The sequence below is a fragment of the Pithys albifrons genome, chromosome 16 (assembly GCF_047495875.1).
Source record: "Pithys albifrons albifrons isolate INPA30051 chromosome 16, PitAlb_v1, whole genome shotgun sequence".
Lineage (NCBI taxonomy): Eukaryota > Metazoa > Chordata > Aves > Passeriformes > Thamnophilidae > Pithys > Pithys albifrons.
The window spans coordinates 14,743,957-14,768,651 of NC_092473.1; the positions used below are offsets into that span (position 1 = coordinate 14,743,957).

The 24,695-nt window shown below is 45.9% G+C and overlaps 1 protein-coding gene across 4 annotated transcripts; it reads left to right on the forward strand.

Moving 5' to 3' along the window:
* Nucleotides 1-23,415, forward strand: PRPSAP2 (phosphoribosyl pyrophosphate synthetase associated protein 2). 4 transcript variants are annotated; one of them, XM_071571587.1, is made up of 12 exons: nt 1-500; nt 8,111-8,230; nt 8,632-8,782; nt 10,681-10,733; nt 10,839-10,905; nt 11,846-12,018; nt 12,907-13,022; nt 16,593-16,648; nt 18,863-19,011; nt 20,980-21,050; nt 22,179-22,325; nt 22,741-23,415. In XM_071571587.1, the coding sequence occupies exons 3-12, from the start codon at nt 8,664-8,666 to the stop codon at nt 22,897-22,899; spliced, it is 1,110 nt and encodes a 369-aa protein (XP_071427688.1). In that variant the 5' UTR covers nt 1-500; nt 8,111-8,230; nt 8,632-8,663; the 3' UTR covers nt 22,900-23,415. The 4 variants fall into 4 exon arrangements, with proteins under 4 accessions (XP_071427688.1, XP_071427686.1, XP_071427690.1 ...); XM_071571585.1 differs by lacking the exon at nt 1-500 and adding an exon at nt 5,866-6,006; XM_071571589.1 differs by lacking the exon at nt 1-500 and adding an exon at nt 6,341-6,358.
* Nucleotides 23,416-24,695: the final 1,280 nt, after the last annotated feature.

Here is a 24,695-nt window from a genome sequence, read left to right on the forward strand (position 1 = left end):
GGTCCAGGCAGAGCCACTGAGGTGTGGGGGGCTCAGGCTGTGCACAGGGGAGAGAACAAGCCCTGGCTGAGAGAACAAGCAAGTTTTTAGCAAGCATCTAAGTCAGGGATCTCACCAGGAGCTGTTGCTGCCTTGCTTTGGAGGAGAGACTATTGCAGGTGACTCTGGAGCTGGGAGAAGCTGCAGAGGTAGCAGGGAGGAAACCAGCCAAGGACACATGGCAAGTGGTAATTCAAGAGGAGAAAGTACTTTCTCCTTGGGACCTGGATTGGAGCATAGAGATAGAAACTGGGCTTGGAATAGTCCAGAGGAAAGAGGGAGGAAGGAGTGGGAGTTAAGAAAGCCCTGAAGGTACCAGCAGCAGGATAGTGAATACAGATGAATGGGAGGGAGACTGCAACAGGTGAGGAAGTTCTCATTAAGGAGAGCTTAATGAGACAATAAAAGCCTTCTGGGAAGCCTAACATCCCCCCTGCCTCTCCCCTGGTGAGACTTTCCTGGTGAGTAAAATCTTTGTGTCCCACTCTTAAACATGGGAAATTGATTTGTTAGATAAAGATTTGTTAGGTAAAGACAGTGCATGAAGGTCTGAGAGCAGAACTTCTTTCACAGCCTGCTGAAATCAGGCAGGAAATAATATGGCAAATTAGAGGACCTGTATTGGTAAAAAGCTTCTCTATTGCTAATAGTGTCAGTAAGTGGTGGAGGCTGAGCCTAACCCAGGTCTCAGCCTCTCGGCACAGCAGCTGGTTGAGGGTCCCACTCCCAGCAGGAGAATTAACATGCTTTTCCTGATCCAGGGACGGTCCTTGCTGGCCCTGACCTGGGGAAGTTACAGGGTGCTCTTTGCTGGTTGCACTTTGCTCCTTCCCTGCACCTCTCCCAGCTCCTGCTCAGTGTACAGGGCAGGGCTGGTACCAAATCTTTCTTTACACTTTGACTTGTGCATGCAAAGCACAGGACCTGCTCTGCTGCACTGAATTCTGATTTAATTTGCACAGTTGCTCTACAGTGACCAACTCAAACCCTTCCTGTGTGCTCACTAAATGCCTGAACAGGGCACGATGCCTGTGCACTCTTTGCAGAGGAGCTGTGGCTTAGAGAGGTAAATAGCAAACCCTGCTGGGACCCAGTCAGGAACAGAGCACTAACTAGTGTCTGGCATGAACTGTGTAGCTGTTCAAACTCCCTAAACCAAAATGACTTCACTGCCCAATTCAACCACTTATGTCTAAATGCGAATCAAATGGCAAACCACATCCATAAACACCAGGGGACAGATGTGAACAGGATGTTAGGCAGACTTTGCAGGACAGAGCTGCCCACACAGAGAAAAGCAAGGAGAATCTGTGAGCCAGGCTAGACTGACCACTACCAGCTTTGTTTCAGGGCAGTGCTTGTCCAAACCCCCATATCCAGCTCGGGCTGTCTGTCTGTGCAGGGTCTGTCCATGCTGGGTGTTCCCACACACCTCTCCTTACTGGGAGACTGGTTGGAGATTAACCCCGTGCCTGTGCTGGAGCTGATGTGGCAGATTGTTAAACATTACAGGCTGACCCGGAACTGGGAGCGCAGCTGGAAACGGGAAAACAAACTGAGCTGGGGGAATCCTTCCAAGTTCTGTGACTCAGAGGGAACAGGACTGTGACAAGTGAGTTGGTGTCTGTTTTCTGCAGACAGCCAAGCAGTAATATTTGATAAAGCAATGAGTGCTGCCTACTGTCACAGCCCTTCACAGACAGAAGGCGTGTTCTCTGCTCCAGGGCCTTTTTTAAGACACTTTGCTTCCCAGACATGGGGAATGCTATTTCCAGATCACTCCCAAGACATGATAAAATTACCTCTTCTTCCATTTGTTGTGAAATGCATTTTATAACCACTTTGAGTTCTGCCTCTGGGTAATATCCAAGACAGAATCTTCTGGAAATTGGACACAGTTGCTCCCCAGGTATAAAAGCAAAGGGCAGAGGAGAGGGAGGTGGTGGCCTTTGGGCTGTGCTCAGTGTGGAGGTGTCTGTGCTGCAGAGCCTCCCTGCAAGATCAGCAGGACTGTGTAGGAGAGAGGATGCTTTTGGGATACCTTGTAGGATCCTCTCTCTGTTGGGAGAGAGCAAACCTATTCACAGGGCTCTGTCAGGATCAAATCAGAGCGTTTCTTTGGTGTGCCATGTCTAATAGTTCTCACTGTCAGGGGGTTTGGTAGATGAGTTTTAATATCCCTTTTTTTTAACAAAAACAACCCCAAACAAACAAACAGAGTCAACCTGTCTGAGCAGTGATTGATGAAGCTCAGGAGCTTGGATGACAGCAGCATTTATCTTCTCTCAGGTGATGGATGCAGGCTGTCGTCCAGCCAAGTGCTGGATGAGCAGTGCCCTTCACCGTGGCTGGACTAGGTATGTTAGGAGGGTTTTCTGCACATCTCTGATTGTCAGGGTCACATCTGGATTAAGAACAACAAATCTCTGTGAGCCAGTGTATTCACACCCAGCATTCCTTAGATAACTGCTAGTTGGATCATTGTAAATGAAATAAAATCTGTGTGCTCATCTTGGAGCAACTGTTTGTCAAACTCTTAGTGTTTGGATAGCACATTGTCAGATGAACAAATCCCTCTCCCTTGGGAGCTGAGATTTAAACTCACATTCCTCTGACCAGGAAAACAGAAGTGAGAAAGAAACTGAATTTTTTTCTAAGAAAACAAAGGCAGTAGCCTTATAAAAAGGATCAGAAGACTCTTCGTTCCTGATCCTGCAGTTTGCTGCAATGTCAGGAATTTGGGGCAGCACAAATCAAGCAGTCAGCAAATTCTGGGTGCCCTGGGGTATTGAAAAATGCTCCTGGGGAAGGCTGCTAATTGCCTGATGGGTCAGTAGTTCACCATGTGTCGTTTCTAGTTGTTCTGCATCAAACTGCTCAGCCACACCAGCCTGCAGCGAAATCCTGCGACAGAGAACGATGCCAAGAGAAATCTCCTCTGCTCTGTGAAGAGGCCAACAAAGAGCTCAAAACCACTTCCCTTTTGTTCTAAAAGCCCTGAAACAAAAACCAGAACCTACTGGGGTCAATGACCCCGAATCAACGGTGGAAGCATCAGCCTGGAAACAGGAAAACACAGACTGGGAAGGGTGGGGGTGGTGAGGTGCTGGGAGAGGTCTGTTCTCTTACCCTTCAGTGTGGTTTGGCTGTAGGAAAGGCAGAGGTTCAAAGAGGGTACAAAGAGGCTGATGGCCTCTCTGCTCACATATTTCAAACAGATGTCTTGGCTTTGTGTGAGCCTGCAAGTGGAGTGCTCCACATCTGGCAGCTGCTCCTGGTTCAACGGCTTCTCCTTCCCCAGCTCCAAGTCTGCAGGAAAAAGCAAAAAGAGGAGACAATTGGTGAAGTCTTGGAATGTGTGAAGCAAGAAGCAAATGTAAAATACAGGCAAAACACTCATCCATGAGTATTTAAAGTGGGAAATGCAGCTCATAATGGTTTTAAACTATGAATTTATTGTTGCCCTTTCACATGTTTAAGTGAGCTGTTCAGTGGCTTTTCCACCTCTTTCACATTGGACAGAAATACCCGCTGGGATGCTCAGCTTTGCTCCAGTGCACCCTGCAGGCCAAGAATAATCAAGTTTAATTGCTTTTTGTGATAAAAGCTGCAGCAGAAAGTACCTAATTTGTACCTTTACACTAAATGCTAAAATTCTGATCCATAAAACGTTTTTCATCTTGGGCATAGTGAGAAGTGTAAGTTAAAACAGGTTCAAGCCATGCAGTTAGAGGGAAAACATGATGCTTGGGTCTTTATTTTAAAGCAGGGAGCTTTATTCTCCTGTGTTTGTGAGGGATAACTGTGAAAAGACAGTTTTGTCATGGGTGTCCTTGGAGAAAGATGGTGTGTTTTGGTTTTTTTTTTAAACAGCATTCTTAAAATAAGAGTCTCATGGCATATGTCAAAAGAATCTTCCTGCAGTTTAATCAATGTACATGGCAAGGGGAGTCCTGACAGGGCACTCTGGATGAATGTGCTGGTGACAGGGAACTGAGAGGTCACAGATTGTTTCTTTTCTTAATTTAGTTTCCAGAAATGCTCCTTTCCCTACAAACACTGCTGGGGCTGGTGGCAAAGGCCAGAGTGGCCAGTGGAGATGGAGATGTCCAGCCACAGCCATGGGGATGCCCTGAGAGTGTGGCCAACAGCTGCCCACCCCCCTGATGGCACTGCAGGTGTGGGATTTTGGGCACACAGCCCCCTGTGGACACCCACCCCTCTATTCCACATGGGCTTTGCCCTGTGGGGTGTTTTGGGTGGGTGGGAGCTGAATTGTGGCGTTGGTGTTTGGGCCACACATCACCCCAGGCAGGGACACAGAAATGCCCTTCCCATTCCCACAGAAGGGCAACAAGGCTTGTGAAGGGCCTGGAAAACTTGTGTTTTCTGAGGAATGTGTGAGGGAGCTGGTTTGTTCGACCTGGAGGAGGCTCAGAGAGGACCACATCGTTCTCCATAACAGGAGGTTGCAGTGAGGTGGGAACTGGGCTCTTCCACTGTGCCTGCAGAGAGGACTGGAGGAAATGGCCTTAAGCTGAGACAAGGGAGGTTCAGACCAGATACCAGAAAATTTTTTTCCATTGGTGGTCAGGCTGTCCAGAGAGCTTGTGGAGTCACCATATCTTGAGGCGTTGCTGAGACATCTGGACCTGGTGATGGGAGTACGATACAATTTAGGGGTTACAGTGGCAGGGGAGAGGCTGAGGGAGCCAAGAGCATCAGGGGGGTGAGGCCAGGGAGTCTGGGTGTCCCTTTGAGGTGTGACAAGGACTTCAGCCAGGCTTCACAAGCACGATCTGCTCCTGAGTTTGCTGCCCCTGACCCATTCTGGGCCCCTCAGTTCAGGAAAGATCTTGAGGGGCTGGAGCGGGGCCAGAGAAGAGCAACGAGGCTGGAGAAGGGACTGGAGGTGGCACTGAGTGTCCTCTGAAACACCTCCAGGGACAGAGAATCCAACATGTCTTGATCCAACCCCACTGTGATCAGGGACAGAGAATCCAACATGTCTTGATCCAACATGTCTTGATCCAACATGTCTTGATCCAACATGTCTTGATCCAACATGTCTTGATCCAACCCCACTGTGATCACCAGCCCAGGGCACTCTGTGCCCTGGGCTGGTGATCACAGTAGGGTTGGATCAAGGGTTGATGATCTCAGAGGTCTCTTCCAACCCAACTGAGAAGAGCAACGAGGCTGGAGAAGGGACTGGAGCACAAGTGCTGTGGGGAGAGGCTGAGGGAGCTGGGGGTGTTCAGCCTGGAGAAGAGGAGGCTCAGAGGTGACCTCAGCACTGTCTGCAACTGCCTGAAGGGAAGTTCTGGCCAGCTGGGGGTTGGTCTCTTCTCCCAGGCACTCAGCAATAGGACAAGGGGGCACGATGGGCTCAAGCTCTGCCAGGGGAAATTGAAGTTGGAGAGCAGAAAGAAATTTTTGCAGAGAGAGTGCTCAGGCATTGGAATGGGCTGCCCAGAGAGGGGATGGATTCCCCATCCCTGGAGGTGTTTCAGCTGAGCTTGGCCGTGGCACTGAGTGCCATGATCTGGTAAAGGGACTGGAGTTGGACCAAGGGTTGGACTTGATGATTTCAGAGGTCTTTTCCAACCCAATCGGTTCCATGTTTCTGTGACGGTCGGGCTGGCTGATCCTACAGGTCTCCCCCAACCCTGACGCCCCCGGGTCTGTGCTCTGCGGTTCATGGACCGGTTCCGTTGCCGCTGAGGGCCAACATGGCGGCCGCCCCCACAGCGCGGCGCGAGCCCGTGGCGGGAACGGGGGAAGGGGGCGTGGCCCCGAGCGCGCCCCTCCCGCCCGCGCCCCCCCTCCCGCCCCGCCGCCATCTTGCCCGCGGAGCTCCGGAGGGCTGAGCTCCGCCGCCGCCTCTGCCGCTCCCTCTGCCTCTCCCCGCTCCTTCCCCTCCGGCCGGGCCGCCTTCTCCCGGCGCCGGGGGGCCGGAGCCGGCAGGTAAGGCCTTTAGCGAGGGGCGTTGCCGCCCACTCAGCCCACTCCAGCTGGCTGTGTGGGCAGGACATTCCCCTTCCCCACACGGGGTTCCGCCGCCTGAGGAACGGGCTGTATCGCCTTCCCCTCAGGGGATGGGGACCCCCTCCTGGGCAGGCCCTTTGCGGGGCTGCTCGGGCTCCCCGGCAGCCCCACAGGTGAGGAGGAGCAGCGAGGGACTGCGATGTGCCCTGGGCGCTCCAGGAGAGGAGGGACGGGATCCACAGGGACCACAGGGCCTGTGTAACCCACCTGCAGCAGCTGAAGGATTGTAGGGACGTGTGGGCTGGAAGGGTGTGTTAGCCCAGGGGGATAGGTGAGTATGGAGGGCCGGGAAAATTCCCTGTGGGGAGACTGGCGATGGGGCGCAGATTCCCTCCATCATCCCGTGGGGATCCATTGCTCAGTACCACGGGTATCCCATGCAGTTATTCCTGCTGTCTGTGCGGACATGCTCAGTTCGTGGAGGTGTAAAGCCATGTGTACCCAGTGATTGTTGTGCTCACCGTGGTGTGTCTGTGTAATTAATTGTGTGCAGCCCGAAGGGCCGGGCAGGAGGTGGTGCCGCAGCTCCCTCGTGTTCCCCCACACCTTGGAAGGTTTGCCCACCTCAACCAGAGGAGTTTGGTCCCACGTGGAGTCTTTGCACATCTAATAAAGTTCTGTCAGCTTGCTGTCATCCCAACACCTGTTTCAAGGCTGATACATCCATGTTACTCTTGAAATGCAACTCTCCTCCACACACACACCGTGGCCCACTTGTAGCTGCTGAAGTAGAACACAAAAAAGTCCTTGACCTGTGGTTGTGTGAAGAGCAGTGCTCAGTGTTGCTGGGGAATACATCAGTGTCTGACTGATGTGAAATTCACCTTGAGCAACAATTGGGAACAACAGCTCTTCTCTTTCAGTGTTTCTTTTAATCCTCATTTCCCTAACACATGGAACAAAGAAGGTACACAACCGGAAAAAGAAAAAAAGTGTTTTTCCTGTGTGAATGCTGTTAGCAACAGGGAAAGTTGTATCCATGTTTTTCTCATCCAGCCACACAATCAGGGTGCTCTCAGGTGGTGGTCTGAGACCTAAAGCACGTCTAGTCCCTGCCCACTTTGGAGCTGAGGTGGATCTTGAGCACTGTTATGAATATTTAATGGGTGATGGCCATTAGTAAACAGCTGGGAGTTGCAGGGAGGAGCTGAGCAGCAGAACAGAGAAACACTGGCTGAGAAACAGGTTTTTTTGGTATTTGTTTAGGGTGGGATACAGGCCTTACTTAGGGATGTTGGGACCCATCTGGTTGTGGGGGAGTGAAACCTGCAGACATTCTGGGGCTGGAATTGTCCGTGTTTGTGCTTGCTCTGCACAGTTTGGAGGCTCTGGTGACAGGCAGGTTTTCACTCAGCAGTTGAGCAGAGCTCAGCCTCGGCATCACGAGGTTTGGTGTTGGGAAGTTCCTGACTTTGGCTCTTCATGAGGGTGAACCAGGTCCCTCTGGGACAAGATCAAACTGGGCAAGAGAATGTCCAGTTACAAAGGTGAGGTGAAAAGTTTATTTATAGAGCTGTTCTGTAATACAAAAAACTCTTGTTTCTTTTAGTTGCTGTTTTGGAGGACTTAATAGTTGATACACCACGAGCTTTTTCTAAAGAATTACATGTGACTATTAGGTAATTGTGTTTCTTAGCAAGGAGATGTTCACCAGGAAAAAAGTTACCAGTTTATCTGTAACTTGTTTCATAATCTACACATAATTTAAATTATTCCACTCATATTTGATATTTCCAGTCTCCTACATAATGCTGAAAGGGATGATGAAGGATTGGTTTACTTATACAATAGCCCAGGACTCTCTGAGTTGAATTCTACTTCAGTCAGGGGCTGCTGGACAATGTGATTTCTTTTTTTGTTTTATTTGACTAAAATGTCACAGTAGGAGAAGTCAGGGAAATGTAATTTATGAAGAGTAATAAAAAGATGGAAGTCCTTGATGGGGATTAGTGGTTTGTGCCTTTATTTGAAACAAAAAAAATAGTATCGATTTCCTCATGATATTTTTCTCCTGTTTTCACAGGAGAACTGTTTGTCTCAAAGAATGACAACAGCTGCTCCAGCAAGTGGATTCGTTGTGCAAGAGGTCATTATTTACAGCTGCCACCTTTATTGAACTCTTCCTTACAATTCATCCCTATTTGTAAGTTTACAGTTTATTGCAAAGTGATGAAAAGAGACACAGCTATGAAACTACACTCCTCTAGCCAGGAGCTTTGTTCAGCCCTGTTCTACCTCTGACTGGCTTTGTGATCTTGGAAAAGTCAATAAATATTGCTCAGTTCTGGAAAATGAACTGGACAAGCTGATGGAAAAGAGGGTCTCTGTTACTAGATGATATCCTGAGGAAAATAATTAAAATGAAGGAAAAACCTGTTGAGGTTTAGGGGAGGAATTTTGAAGAGCTTTAGGGAAGCTGTTGAAGTGGGGACAACAAATACTAAGGGTGCTGGAAAATAGAGGCTTATGGGAAGTTCTTAACTTTCTGAACAAAATTTGTTTCTTATTTTTAACATTGTGGCTCTGACCTTTGATCTCTTGCAGTCTTTTAGAAGTGGAAAAACAACTTAGGGTTGATGTTTTGTGTGTCATCAACTGAAATTGGGGCCATCATGAATATCACCAAGGGTGGGCTGGTGCTGTTCTCAGCTAATTCCAACTCCTCCTGCATGGAACTGTCCAAGAGGATTGCTGAGTAAGTACAGTCTGCAGGGCAGCCTGGGGCACTTGTTTTATTCATCCTGATCCTTCTCTTTAAGGAAAATTGCATGGGAAAACTGTTGTGGTTTGCAGGAACTTGGAATGTGCCATATTGCACAGCTTGTTCCTACAGCTCAGTAAAAGGAGAATAATTTGTGTTGGAATTGTTCTGTGGCAGGCTGTGATTGGCTGCAGGGTATTGTAGGAAACACATGGGAAAATTAATGTTTGGACAGTGTTAAATAATCATGGCAGAAGTTTTAAACATTTTCCTACTTGTTGTAGGGGAGTTTTCTTAGGCAGCAAAACAACATCCCTTCTGCTCACTGTGTATTTTGGATGGGAGTGTTTCTTTACCTTAAATCCACGAAGAGCTCCAGCAGAACTTTTATGGCTTAAGTAAATTTTACTGTGCTAATTAGGATACAGAACATTACCAGGAATTTAGAATCATAGAATGGATTGGGTTGGAAATGACCTCTGAGATCATCGAGTCCAACCCTTGGTCCAACTCCAGTCCCTTTACCAGATCATGGCACTCAGTGCCACGGCCAATCTCACTTTAAAAACCTCCAGGGATGGGGAATCCACCCCCTCTCTGGGCAGCCCATTCCAATGCCTGAGCACTCTCTCTGCAAAGAATTTCTTTCTGCTCTCCAACTTCAATTTCCCCTGGCAGAGCTTGAGCCCCCCTTGTCCTATTGCTGAGTGCCTGGGAGAAGAGACCAACCCCCAGCTGGCCAGAACTTCCCTTCAGGCAGTTGCAGACAGTGCTGAGGTCACCTCTGAGCCTCCTCTTCTCCAGGCTGAACACCCCCAGCTCCCTCAGCCTCTCCCCACAGCACTTGTGCTCCAGTCCCTTCTCCAGCCTCGTTGCTCTTCTCAGTTGGGTTGGAAGAGACCTCAGAGATCATCAACCCTTGATCCAACCCCCCTGTGATCACCAGCCCAGGGCACAGAGTGGGGCACAGAGTGCCCTGGGCTGGTGATCACAGTGGGGTTGGATCAAGACATGTTGAATCCAACCTCTGTCCTTGGAGGTGTTTCAGAGGACACTCAGTGCCACCTCCAGTCCCTTCTCCAGCCTCGTTGCTCTTCTCTGGCCCCGCTCCAGCTCCTCAATCTCTTTCTTCAACTGAGGGGCCCAGAACTGAACACAGCACTCAAGGTGTGGCCTCCCCAAGGCAGAGTCCAGGGGAAGGGTCACTGCCCTGGGCCTGCTGGCCACGCTATTTTTGATCCAGGACAGGATCCCATTGGCCTTCTTGGCCACCTGGGCCAATTTTGCACATGATGGATTCCTTCCCAAGGCTTTTGTGCCCAGAGCTGGGTGTGGACAGGAGAAAGGGGATGCAAAAGAACTCACATTATGTGTAGCAGGAATTTGGGCATGAGTGTGTGTCATACTCTGTGAACAGGCTCCTTTTTGTAGTGAGGGGGATCTGTGCTGGAAAAAATACAGCAGACACTTCCACTATCCATAGAATAATGCTGGAATTTCCTCTTCACTCTACATTGACTTCTTTCTATAGAGAAGAATGATTTAAAAGTGGTATTTTTTGTTTGTTGCCACGTGTATAATCATATATGTAGGGCAAGAGCTACACATTAAAAATTAGAAATTGTTGCATGATTTGGTATTCAAGCATTTTTTTTTCTGCTGCCTGTTCTTTTGAGCTTGACTTGAAAATGAGTTTAGCTTAGTCTGCAGTGCAGCTTTGGGAAATTGGAGGTGTGTTTTAGATAAATGGCCACTATAAATGCTGGGTTTATGGTTTGAGGTTTTCTGCCATGGGATACAGAGTTTTCAGGTAACTGTTGCAGTGTGGGGCATTTGCATTTGTTTGTCCTTCCTTTCCCCATATCGACCTCTCCTCGTTTCCTGTTCTGCAGGCGCTTGGGAGTTGAGATGGGGAAGGTTCAGGTTTATCAAGAACCAAACAGAGGTGAGTGTTCAATTAGCAAATCTGGAAATGACCTAACAGTGATGTGCATGTATTGGCTGTTGAGTTTTGCTGTTGCAGATATTAACATGTTTTATTTCTTGGCAGAAACAAGAGTGCAGATTCAGGAGTCTGTGAGAGGCAAGGATGTATTTATCATCCAAACAGTTTCAAAGTGAGTAACTGTTTAAAGGTCCTTTGCTGGCATTTGACATGGGCTGTCCATAGGAACACTCCTGGTTTAATTTTAGTCACCTCTTATGTGTGTGATACAGTGTAAAAAGCTTAGATCAGCTCCAGAGAGGCTTTTCTTTGTCTTGTCTTGGGTTGTTTGAATATGTACAAAGACAACTTTGACACGAGCTACTTCTCTTAATTTTCAGTGAATATATCAGTGAAATATTCCCCTGGGTCCTGGCATTCTCTCCCTAAGTACATTCTTTTCCTTATGTCATTCTCTTTAAATTTTTCAGCTGCCCATTTCTAGCACCATCACAAAGTTCTAAATGTATGGGGAGCATTCCCTGGGCAATGTGCCCCATGATGCAGGAAACAGCTTCTTTTATTTTAAGGGAACTTTACAAATGCTAATATATTTTTTTTGCTTGGTGACAGAAATAGTAGATCTTAGTTGATGACCCCTTCTCATCTGACAAAGTCCCCTCTCAATCTCTTCACTTAGGGCAGAGAATAGATGCTAATTAAGGATTAAATCATTAATTCTTAATTCTTAACAAGAGAGGAATGAGTTGTAAAGTACAAAATATTTTTTTAAGAAGCATGTCTGTATGAAAAAATACATTTTGTTTTGTGGACAACCGTGGTATAGAGGATAAATTATGAACTACTTTTTGCAGCAACTGTCCCAACAAAAGCTGCTGAATTGTCCAAAATCAGCCAAGTGAAAAAAGTGAAGTGTAATTCTGGTGAAGAATTAAAATGCTGGGCCCAGAGCACTTGGCATCCTGAGGGCCAGAGCTGGAACCTTAATGAAATTTGCTCAGTCATTATACTTTGAACTACCTTGGCATGAATTCCTGGGTATAAATATAAATACTGTGTTGAATGCAGGATTTTTGTACACAAGATACAGAAGTGGGTGTTTCCTGTTGCAGGGATGTGAACACAACGATCATGGAGCTGCTGATCATGGTGTATGCCTGCAAAACCTCCTGTGCCAAGAGCATTATTGGAGTGATTCCCTACTTCCCATACAGCAAACAGTGCAAGATGAGGAAAAGGGGCTCCATTGTCTCTAAATTACTGGCCTCGATGATGTGCAAAGCTGGTAAGAGTCTGGGCTGTTCTGAAATCATCAGCACAAGGGGGGCTCCTGCTGTCACCTTCCAGCTTTAGAGAGGTCTGTGCACAAACTGGGACTTTGTTTAAAAATAACTACTGAGTTTTTCATGTTTAAAACCCACAAAAAAGGAGAATGTAATTAGAAATGTTTCTGAATGATGAGTTAATAAAAAATCCAAACTTGAAACAACCATTTTTCATTGAGTCCTACTGAGCTGGCAAGATGAGTCTGCTGGGCTCTGCTGCTCTGGGCCATGGTATCCATCTCTTAATATCCTTCTTTATGTTTGTAACTCTCTTGAACAGTTGTGCCTTGGCACCTGTTGGATAAATGCACTTTGAATCTCTCCTTTACCTTTGAGGTGATGTGGGAAAATGAGATTATTCCTTTTCACAGCCTTGACACACTTTTTGCTCCTTTCCTTTCAGTCCTATCCCTGGGAAAAAACCAGGCAGTTCCAGCACACAGAGTGTGATCTGGTTTGTTATTTTGAGAGAAGTGTTTTTTGGTGTTGTTGAGCCCATTTCAGGACTACAATGAGTGTGCTGGGGCCTTGGGATGTGACACAGGACAAAGTGGTGCTTCCATTTTGTCCCACAGAGATGGATCTTTCCTGCCTCAGTGTGGCACTGCTGAGTCAGTTATGGGGAGTGTTCTGAGGTTCTTCTACAAAACTGTAAAGTCTCAAAACATGTTAATGCCACTGTGCTTAAGAGGGGCCAAGTTAATTTGTTACCTACTTTCACTGAGTCTGGTGTTCTTGTGCAGCTTGGAGATTTTCTGGACAAAACTTCAGTGAAACTTAAAAAAATAAAGAGTATCTGTTCCTTTTCTTGATGTGCTTCTCTCTGTCTTGTTCCTGTTTTTTTTAAGGACTAACTCATCTTATTACCATGGACCTACATCAGAAGGAAATTCAGGGTTTCTTCAATATTCCAGTTGATAACCTGAGAGCATCCCCATTTTTGCTACAGTACATCCAAGAAGAGGTGAGCAAGGCCTGCTGTTACAGTTGCTTTTTTAAATTGTTTCTTTGTTGTGTCTCAAGGCATCTGAAGCAGATTCCTCTGAAAACATTAACTCTTCAAACCGAATTTTAAGGAGAAAGGGTCATGTTGGGGCAGGGCATGGTGTTGGGGCAGTTGATTATTTTCTTCCCCACATGCTCAATTTTTACATTCATGGAGAGCTGGTGTTTTCTTCCCCATGCAGAAATGCTGCTCTATCTCTTAGATACGTTGCCCTAATATTGGAAAAAAATTAGAATTTCTGTGCTCTCATGTCCTCTTCCTTTCCTGCTTCCAGTTTCCTTGGTGTTTATAGGATGGACTGCCTGTGTGGGTGTAATTTATGTCTCATGATAAAAGCCACTTTGGAAATTGTAGGCTATGAGAGAGCCTATTGATTGATCATGCTCTGAAAGCCAGACCAGGTGATTTCTTGTGTGGAAATCTCTGTTTGTTCAGCGTGTCTTGACTTGAGCAGCTTCACTTGGGGTGTTCTGTGCCTCCATTTCTCCATCTTATTTTTATAAGTGCTTTGAGAAGGGCTACTGGTGGATTCATTTATATACAAATTGTGCAAATGATAATTGTAGGTATAAGATACACGTTAAGCCTCTGACTAATGATAATTTGGAATAAAGCAAATGCTTTCTTCCTGCTGAGAGAGAAAAGGTTTAGCTCACTCTTACTTTTGTATCCAAGCTATTTCTTTTTATAGAGATATGAAAGCCTCAATTTAAAAAAAAAAAACAAAACAAAACACACCACACCCCCCTAAGAAAACCCAAACCCACATGATTTTGTTATGACAGTCTTAAAATCTGTTTGGGGAATCAGTAACCATTTTATTCTCTCATTATCATTTCATTTGGTAATAGAGTCAAAGAGGATGGCAGAACAAAACTCCAGGCTCTGGCTTTGCCACAGTCTTTCATCTTGTGTTCCAGGAGAGAAGCATTGCACATTGTAAGCATTTCCTAAGTTAAAAAAAAAAGAAAGAAAAAGTAAGAAACCAAATATGCAGACACAAGACAGGCTGTGCCTTTGTATGTTGCTCGAATGTGTGGTTTGTGGTTGGTGGCAAAGTCATGGTCCTGCCTTGGTCTGGAAGCACATTTTGATTCATGAGCCTTTAATGGCTTACTGAGAACTGTTGCAGCTTTGAGTTTGGTGCTGCTGTGCAGTCTAATTCAACATTTATGGGGATGTGAAGTATTTGTAGGGGAGATACTTTTGGTTCTTTATTTTTTCATTCCTCTGCTCATCCATGAGGGGACTTGTTAAAACTGGAGCTGACTGGGTGGATCTGTCACTTGGAATTATATTGGCAGGTACCTGCACCAGCCAGGACTTTTATAATACCTTAAAACTTTGATCCAATGCTGGTCAGGAGGAATTTAATATTCATGTCATGTTCCTGGTGGGCACAACTTGCTGAATACCCTTCACTGCCAGAGCTTTCCAAGCAGCTGGAGTGGTGATGGAGTGCACTGAGCAGCATGAAATGGAGTCCAGCTTGGTAAGAGTGGAGACCATTTAGAAAGCATTTAACTGAAAGTTGGGAGGACAAGGGCTTGTAGTTGTTCCTGCTGGGAATTTATGCACAGGTGTGAAGAGAATTACTCAGTGTTCTGGGATGAAGACAGCCCAGTCAGTGAAATCCCTGTGATTTGGAAACAGTTTGGTGGTTTTCCTCTGTATTGCTTAGCAAATGTTGGATACTTCGTGTCTGCTCTTTCCTTTTGTGAACATGTTAATCCCAGAGTGATGTAGCCCTTTGTTACAAGGAGTTGTTGATACCTTTCTGTCTTGTGCATGACATTTCTGGCTTTCTGACTTCATTTTTGAAGAGCTGAGAACAAATTTGGTAATTTGGCAGGGGAAAAATGAGGCAATGGTGTCTGAACAAGATCAAAGTCTTTATTATGTCAAGTGACAGGCCCTGCCTTGTCCGTACCTTCCGTCATGTTAATCTTTGTAGCCTCTTGTATAACCAAGTGTTTGTGAAGGACAGAACATGCTGAATTCCCAGTGTTATAGGTGGAGTTAGAAACATTGTGGATTATTAATGTTGCTTGACAACATCCTCAGTAGAGTTCTTGTTTTCAGTTGATTTTTTTCTTTTCTCCTGCTCATTTCAGGGAGAGTTTTTGGAAATATTCAGCCAGTGCAGTTTGTATGTTTGAGGAAAAGATTGTGGAAGGACTTACCAGGCCTGTGTTAGAATCACAGAATGGATTGGGTTGGAAAAGACCTCCGAGATCATCAAGTCCAACCCTTGGTCCAACTCCAGTCCCTTTACCAGATCATGGCACTCAGTGCCACGGCCAAGCTCAGTTTAAAAACCTCCAGGGATGGGGAATCCACCCCCTCTCTGGGCAGCCCATTCCAATGCCTGAGCACTCCCTCTGCAAAGAAGTTTTTCCTGCTCTCCAACTTCAATTTCCCCTGTCAGAGCTTGAGCCCCCCTTGTCCTATTGCTGAGTGCCTGGGAGAAGAGACCAACCCCCAGCTGGCCAGAACTTCCCTTCAGGCAGTTCCAGACAGTGCTGAGGTCACCTCTGAGCCTCCTCTTCTCCAGGCTGAACACCCCCAGCTCCCTCAGCCTCTCCCCACAGCACTTGTGCTCCAATCCCTTCTCCAGCCTCGTTGCTCTTCTCTTCTCAGTTGGGTTGGAAGAGACCTCTGAGATCATCAACCCTTGATCCAACCCCACTGTGATCACTCTGTGCCCTGGGCTGGTGATCACAGTGGGGTTGGATCAAGACATGGTGGATTCTCTGTCCCTGGAGGTGTTTCAGAGGACACTCAGTGCCACCTCCAGTCCCTTCTCCAGCCTCATTGGTCTTCTCTGGCCCCTCTCCAGCCCCTCAATCTCTTTCCTGAACTGAGTGGCCCAGAATGGGGCAGGGGCAGCAAACTCAGAAGCAGATTGTGCTTGTGAAGCCTGGCTGAAGTCCTTGTCACACCTCAAAGGGACACTCAGACTCCCTGGCCTCACCCCTCTGGTGCTGTTGGTGTTTGCAGCAGCATCTCCTTGTGCTGGTCAGAGTGGAAGGCAGTTTGCAGCACTGGGAGGCTGTGACTCCAAAACAGTGCAGTGAATGTGGAACTTTTATCCCTTCTGATGGTCCTTAGGAAGAGTCAGTATTATGTGATGGAGAGCTGTGACTTTTCTCTGTGTACTCTGCAAAGCAATAGGAAATGGGTGAAATGCTGTTTTCAAGAGATTAAAGACAATTGAACAGGAAACTTTGATGGTTTCCTGTTTTTTTTTGTCTACCTGTCCCTGATGTTCTAAAGCAGTTCCATTTCTGTAATCTGTGCTATGACATGGGGTTTATGAAAGGTACAGTTTTAATATCTGAATTTTCTAAATACCTGTTTTTACTGAGCTGTCAACTCTGATCATGTTCTGTGGATTCCTAAGGTTGCTTTCTTAGGTAAAAATGTTCCATGCTTAAAACTCTGGCAAAATAAACTTCTCTGATTCTTACTGAGTTTAAATTTGTCTCAAGATATGAAGTGGACATTGCTATCTGTTATTTACTACAGATACCAGACTACAGGAATGCTGTAATTGTGGCCAAATCTCCTGCGTCTGCAAAGAGGTGGGTAAGATCTGCTCTCTTGTGTTAGAGCAGCAAATCTCTGTCGGGATTTTGTTCTTAGCATCAAGTGAAGGACAGATAACCAATAATTAAAGATGCAGCCTTCAAACCCCTCCCAGTTCTACCTTGGCAGCTGTGTGGCTTTACATCATTGCTGTAATCATAATAAATCCCAAGAGAGTTAAAAAAACTGGGGTAAATCAGTGCAATGCTTATGATAAAGAAGGTTTTTTTATCGTGTTATATTTGTGTGCACTTACATTATAAATTTCCTGCTGTAAATGGAGAAAAATGGCTGGAAGTGTAATGCCATTAATCCAAAGGAATTGCTTAACGTGAGCATAACTATGAGAACATGGATGATCAGATCCTGAATACAGATGGTGGAACAGGATTTGATGTTGGAGAAGATTCTGATTGTGATGTCCTTGTGGTTGAGTGACTGTTCTTAATCCATGAAGCTTTTTACTTGGCTGTTCCTAAACTCTGTGGAATTACCCTGCTGCTGTCAGCAGGTGCTGTAAGAGCTGGACAGTGTTTTAAGAGATGCTTTATTTGCTGTGGTGACAAACCAAGAGTTTGTTGAAGAGTTTAGACTTTCTTGCCAAGGCATTGTGATATTCGAGGTTTTGTTATTTTATGTAGCAAATTGACTTGTGTCATCGTTGTTCTCCAGCAGTACTTTTTGTGATTTCCTTTGTTTTGCCCAGTTATTTTACATTTGTTTCTTTCCCATTTCTTTTCCATGGTGTCAGTGGTGCCAGTTGGGTGTGGGCAGCGTTTGTTGTGGCATTTTAATACTTATCCAGTAATTGGCAATGCCAGCAAAAACTGACCAGACAGTTGCACACAAGGGGAGAGGTTCCCAGAGCTGTATTAAAGCTTCATCACCTGTACCTGTGAGATTTTCAGGGCAGTATTTGAAGAAATCCATTGTATTGGGGAAGGGTGATTGGATGTTTCATCCTAATCCAGGCTGAAAACAGTCCAGGGAGATACTCCTGATGAATGCTTAATTGTGAAAGAGAACCTTTGCTTGGTGAAGTTCAGAATGTTTCTGTGGTTTCTGAGCTCACTGGAAAATTAATAAATCATTGTGCTATTACTTTGAACTTTGTTCAGTTTAGTATTGCATTTTAAAGTAATTATTATGGTTTTATTGATAGGATTATGTCTGCAGAGTCATAACTCCTAATGTTTGGAATAATAATTACCTGTAATTAACTCCTTGCAAGAATATTGTAACTGTATGATAACCACAGGGTGGAAGACTCTTCATTTTTAATTAACTGACTATCACAATGGGCAAATTATTCTCTGGACTTCGGGCTGTTTGAGTAGTGAAACAAGGCTTAAGGATGGAGGAGGTGATTCAGGCAGAGGTCTGAGGTGCTGCTGGTAGAGCAGAGTGACTCACCTGGGATGTGCTGGGCTCCCCTGGACCAGAGATGGGTGTCTTAGGCAGGATCCCAAACCTTGGCTGTGTGAGGCAATGTGGGACAGATGTGCTGATTTACACTTTGCTGCTTCCAGTATCTGGAATACAAGCACTGCCTGTGAAATTCCCATTTTCCTGCCTCTCTGCTTTCCCCACTCCCCCATCTAATCTCACACTCCTTCACAGAAATTTCTAATTTTAGTCAAAGAGATACTGCACTGAGAAGGAACTTTATGTCAGCTAATAATAAAATCCAGGCTGTTCAGCTTGAACTGTGGTTTGTCAGGCAGAGTGATCCCCTTTTCCACAGGGTATCTCAGGCTGTGCCAGCAGGTCAGGGATATTGCCCTTATTTAGTGCTAAAAATAAGTAGGTGAACACTTTTTTTATTTTCATGTGACTATATTATTTTTCTATTAAATGTAGACAATCCAGACATCAAGACTATTCTTGGTTACTGTTAGATGAGACCTGATAAAGGAGGGGATCCTGGGGAGCTGAGGGCTGTTGGGCAAAGCAGAAGGGAACAGTCAGAATCCTGTGACTTGGAGCTTTTATCCTGCTGCTCCAAGGCCCATATGAGCACTTTCAGGGTTATTCTGACTCACAAACCTGGTGAAATCTGGATATTAAGGAGCAAGTGCTTCCTTCCTAAAGTTATAGAATCATTCCATTTTCCTCTGAGACATTAGACTGTAAGGTAGATTAGGATTGTATCCGTGTGGATTACTTTAAATTTAACGCATCCCTGGGTTTTTCCAACCCTTTCCCTGCAGGGCACAGTCGTTTGCTGAGCGCCTGCGGTTGGGCATCGCGGTGATCCACGGGGAGGCTCAGGATGCCGAGTCCGACATGGTGGACGGGCGGCACTCGCCACCCACAGCCAAATATGTCGCTGCCATTCACCCCAGTCTGGAGATCCCCAGTAAGTAAGTGTGTGTGGGAAGGTGTTCCCTTGTCATTTGGGGGGAATGAGGCTGGCAGTGATGGACCATGTCTCGGGTTGAGCTGGCAAAACACCAACTGTCCAAGACAGAGAGAAAGGGTTCCTCCTCCCCCCAACCAGCCAAGGGAAAAAGAAGAGGGAGAGGGGGGAAAAACCCTCCAAACTAGGTTTATGCTGAAACTAACTATATGTATTTATACAGAAAAGAGAAAATTAAGAGAAAACTACAATATAACACACACTTACACAAGTTATATATATAAAACAGGGAATAACCTCCCACTCCCTAATTAATACAAAGCAAAATCTATTACACTAGGTCTGTAATTACTCTAAGAGACACATAGCAAGTGATGCCAAAGGGGTTTCTGTTCTGATTTTCACATTTTGTAGATTTTAGGAACACAGTAGTTGTAGATTTTTAGAGGGTTAATATTTCTAACAGTTTAAGTTTAATGCCTTTCTATCACTACCCCTGTCCCAGAACAGGGAGCTCAAATTCCTTTAGTTAATTAATCTTGTTTAGACTCCTTTCCAAGGTAAAGAGCTGAAGGATATCAGAAAGCCTACAGAATGAAACATAAACACAGGTCAGAGTGACCCAAAAGCCAGAACTGGATGAACTCCAAGAGACCTTTGTGTGCCTGAGGAAGAAGAGTTGATGAAGACAGAGGGTCTTGACGACCCCAGACCCAATTCCAGGGGTTGGTCCAGGGGTGGGACTGGGGCTGGACTGAGAAATGTGTAAAGCAATGATTGGAGGGATCTTATTATAAAAGCCATGGAAACAAGAACTGGGGTACATGGATGTCATCCTGTATTCCTGTGGGCTGTAGGCCCTGGGATACTAAAGGACCTTTACTTTTTATCTTACCCTACACTAAGGTGGCTCGAAGTCCTGTTTTTGGGGGGAAGGGTCATTCACGGCATCAAGGAAACAGAAAGAGTAACAACAAAATGTTTCTACTTCACTGAAACTAAAACAAAATAAGATGTAGGGCAGAGAAGCAGGGCCCAACAGAGCAGAGCAACTGTAGCAGTCTTCTCTGCACTCCAGCCATAATGGCACTGACCTAACACCTCCCACTGCTGCCCCATATCTTAAGTTTGTGTCATCTGGTGTGAAATACTTCCTTGGTTACCCAGTCAGGTCAGAGCTGTCTCCCAATCCACACAGATTCTCTGAGCCTGCTAATTTGAGGCCTAGCTAAAACCACTACAGACCACCACAAAGGAATGGTTCTGCATGGAGAGAGATTCCTTCTTGCTGCTCATTGTCTGTGGCTTTGGTGCTGTATGTGAAGTCTGTGTCTTCATCACTGCAAGGAGTCAGGAGGGCCTCTGGCAGAGAGGTCTCACTTTTTTGCTGTTTGCTTTCATTGTTGGAATTTTTCTGGGACACAGAACTGAATAAGCTGAGCTGGCACTGGCTTTGTGTGCATCTCTGTAATGTCAGAGGCCCTGCCAGAGAGATCTTGCTGATGTGGATGTGACCAGCAGAACCCCAGTGCATGAACCCAGCTTGGATGTCAGTGGGTGATGGAACTGGTGGTGTCTGCCAGTCACTCCTTCCGTGCTAAAATTGTTGGTTAAATCACAGAATTCCAGACTATTCTGAGTTGGAAGGGACCCACAAGGATCATCGAGTCCAACTCTTCAGTCAATGGCCCACACAGGGGATTGAACCCATGACCTTGGCATTATTACAACCAAGTTTTAACCAACTGAAATAATTGAGTGTAAATTAATGTGGATAATATTTTAAATAAGCTTAAAAATAATTTATGTGTTGAAATCCGGCTGGTTTTCTCAGTAATACTGTTGAAATAATTGTTGATCCATGTGTGTCCCTAACAGTGATGACCCAGCAGACATTTCCATTATTAAAGTAAATTATATAAACTTTTCTTTCTCCTTTCTACCCCTCTACCATTTGCCATTAATCAGTGCTGATTCCCAAGGAAAAGCCACCCATCACAGTTGTTGGAGATGTGGGAGGAAGAATAGCTATCATTGTGGTAAGTTACCCCTTCTCATAAATCACATTTAACTTGTTAAAATTGGAAAATTCAAGTAAATATTCTGTATCAGGCACTGAACTTGGGTTGCTGTTGGACTTTTTTACCATGGGACAGCATTGAGCACTCTATGAATGGGCTGCCCAGAGAGGGGGTGGATTCCCCATCCCTGGAGGTTTTTACCCTGAGCTTGGCTGTGGCACTGAGTGCCATGATCTGGTAAAGGCACTGGAGTTGGCCCAAGGGTTGGACTTGATGATCTGGGAGGTCTTTTCCAACCCAATCCATTCTATGATTCTATGAAGGGATCCACAGTGAAAAGCAGCATTTGGATCCTGTTTCCACAAGTAGGGCAGGTGGAATTCTGTTCAAGGCTTTCCTGAAGGTGAGGGGTTTCAGGGTCACATCAGAGAAGGGGAGAATCACTTTCTTTCTGTTTATGAGTTTAGAAGTGCCAGTGAAGCAGAGATGATGGACATGGACCTGTTGAAGCAAGTCCAGAGGAGGCCACCAGGTTGATTAGAGGGATTGAGCTCCTCTGTTACGAAAAAAGGCTGTGAGAGTATTGGGATTGTTCAGCCTGGAGAAGAGAAAGCTCCAGGGTGACCTAATTGTGGCCTTCCAGTACCTGAAGGAACCAACAAGAAACATTCAGAGAGACTATTTACAAGGGCAGTGAGTGATAGGATAATGGGGAATGGTTTCACACTGACAAAGAGTGGGTTTAAATCAGATAGTAGGAAAAAATCCTTCCCCATGAGGGTGGGCAGGCCCTGGCACGGGTGCCCAAAGAAGCTGTGGCTGCCCCATCCCTGAAGTGTCCAAGGCCAGGCTGGGCAGGGCTTGGAGCAACCTGGGATAGGGGAAGGTGTCCCTGCCCATCCCAAGGGGTAGAACTGAATGAACTTCCTGGTCCCTCCCAACCCAGACAATTCCATAATTCTCTGATTCAGTCATGGTTTCTCTGAAGCAGAGTGTAATCTCTGGGCTTGTCATAAAAAGGGGCAGTTTTCTGATAGTTTGGGGTTTGTTGTAGTTGATAGAGCTGTGCTGTCAGTTGCATGTGCTGTGTTGATCTGCCTGAGGATGTGGTGACACCCATGTGAGTGACCCGGTGTGTTTTGGCAGGATGACATCATAGATGACGTGGACAGCTTCCTGGCTGCAGCCGAGACCCTCAAGGAGAGGGGGGCCTACAAGATCTTTGTCATGGCCACCCACGGCCTCTTGTCTTCAGACGCTCCCCGGCTGATCGAGGAATCTGCCATCGATGAGGTAAATGTGGATTCTGAATTCTGATCAAATAATTTGGTTTTTTTTTTTTAAAGAAGCATCTACATGTCCTTGAACTATAGCAGGAGGAGGAAACGTGGGAGGTGGTGAGATGCTGGACTGCCAGTACCAGCAGAGCTTGCCCATCAGCTTGGAGGATATTTTTGTACCTTCCTCTGTACGTGCACGGCAGAAAGAATGAAAGGAGGGAAGGACAGAGCCATTGGTATCCATGGATACGTGCAATCTATGGCAACTCGTGGCTCTTCCTAAGCTTTTGACCCTGGCAGTGAAGTAAAACCTTGTCTTACCAGCAACGATGGTTTGGTAGTGTCTGTGAAACTCCCTTTCACACTCCAGTATGGAAGGTGGAAAATAACAGAGCTGTGCCCTTCTGACCATTTTTTCCTTCCTGTAGGTGGTTGTTACAAACACAATTCCACATGAAATACAGAAACTCCAGTGCCCTAAAATCAAGACTGTGGATATCAGCATGATCCTCTCAGAAGCCATTCGAAGGATCCACAACGGGGAGTCCATGTCATACCTTTTCAGGAATATAGGACTGGATGATTAATTCTTCTTACTCTAAACAAACACCCCGGGCCAAACTGGAAGCGAACAGAGAACGAGCTGTGAAGCGTCGTGCTTACCTTAATCTTTCCATTGAGCCACTTTTTTTGTTTTCTCTTGGTTGAAGTATCGAGGTAGAACAGTTTTTAAGAGCTTTTTTTTTTCTTTGCAGGGCTTTTTTTGGGGTGGGGTGGGTGGGAATAAACATTTTACAAAAAAACTGTTCTAGTTGCTTTTAGGTTAGTTGCACTATACATGACGGAAAAAATCCCACAAAACACTTGAGGCAAGAATTTGGCTTCTAAATTAAGCATTCCTTCTCCAAAGCTGCTTGCTACAAGTGCTTTAAGTTATAACAAAGTAAAGTGACTGTATAATATTTGCATTTTAAAAGCCAAAAAGGTTGTACTGTTGTATGCAGTTTGGTGATTTTGTAGGAGTGCTTTTATAGAAAAGCATATGGAATATGCACCTGTATTTATTGACAAAGAATAAAGACTTGTTTTGTGTGAGCTTTCTAAAAATATTCATGTGCTGGTCCCTTCTCTTCCCTTAAATACGGGCAGGTGTTAATGGCTGGATGTCAGGGAGCAAAAGGGACTTAGAAACCAGTGGAAGGCGTCCCTACCCCTGGCAGGGGGTGGAACGAGATGATCTTTAAGGTCCCTTTGAAACCAAACCGTTCTGTGATTCCTGGGAATATTGTGGGGGCTGGAAGTTCAGGCTGGTAAAATCCACAACAACTCATCACAGGTAAACGGGGTTTTTTTGAGGTTTCTTGCTTGGTTTGAATGTGTGGATAAGCTGAAAAATACTCCGTAGTGCAGAGCTGGACTTGTTCAGGGTTGTTTTCCCAGCCGTCCTTGGGCAGGTGTGGGTGGAACAGCCAGACGGTTTCCAGTCCCGAAGACTTGAAGTTCCTCACCTGGTGCGGAGAAAACGTGGAATTGATGAGCATTTGGAGGTTGTTTGGTTTAATCCCTCCACCAAGTCCTACAAATGTGTATGAAACTTTTGGCACGTTCAGAAGTGAAGATTAACCTTTGTTGACACAATTCTGTGCTTGAGACAAACTTCCAAGGGCTTTGGAGGGTTCATTGACTTCTAAGGGTAAAAGGTGTTTTCCTTAATGTTAATGGATACACTGGGCTGATGTATTTACACTTGTCAGTGCTTTGGATGTGTTAATGCAGGTCAGATTCCAGCGGGGCAGCGAGGAGGAAGGTCTGTTCCTCTCACGGATGTGCGGGAGCAGCTCCGGGTGCCGCGGCGGCTCCTTCAAAGGGAGCAGGAACGCTGACCTGACTCGGCGATGGGCATATTAGTTGCACTGTGTTTATTTTATTAGTGAGACCTTGTGGGAGCGTGCTGCCACTTGGGAATGAGCCAGCCAAGCCTCAGCGCGGCAAACTGATGGGTAAATACCCAAAAATGTGGAACTCGGAGGTGGTTTCATGTGTCTGTTCTGTGCTGGCCTTTAGAGGAATAGCTGCATTTTCCTCCCTCAACACTTACCTGAAAGGAGGTTGCAGCCAGTTCTTGGTCTCTGCTCTCAGGGAACAAGTGGCAGGAGAAGAAGAAATGGCCTCAAGTTGCACCAGGAGAGGTTTAGGTTGAATACTAGGAAAAATTTCTGCATGGAAAGGGTTATCCAGCCTTGGCACAGACTGCTGGGGGTAGTGATGGAGTCACCATTCCCAAAGGGTTTTAAAAGCCGTGTAGATGTGGCACCTGGGGATGTGGTTTAGTGCTAACCTGGGGGTGCTGGGTTAATAGTTGGACTGGATGATCTTGGAGGTC

What these genes read in the sequence shown, in the direction of transcription:
- PRPSAP2 (XM_071571587.1), top strand. Translation starts at nt 8,664, where the DNA reads ATGTTTTGTGTGTCATCAACTGAAATTGGGGCCATCATGAATATCACC. An exon ending in CTCGATGATGTGCAAAGCTG is followed by an intron (nt 12,019 to 12,906) that starts GTAAGAGTCTGG and finishes GTTTTTTTTAAG; the next exon opens with GACTAACTCATCTTATTACC. An exon ending in TCTCCTGCGTCTGCAAAGAG is followed by an intron (nt 16,649 to 18,862) that starts GTGGGTAAGATC and finishes CTTTCCCTGCAG; the next exon opens with GGCACAGTCGTTTGCTGAGC.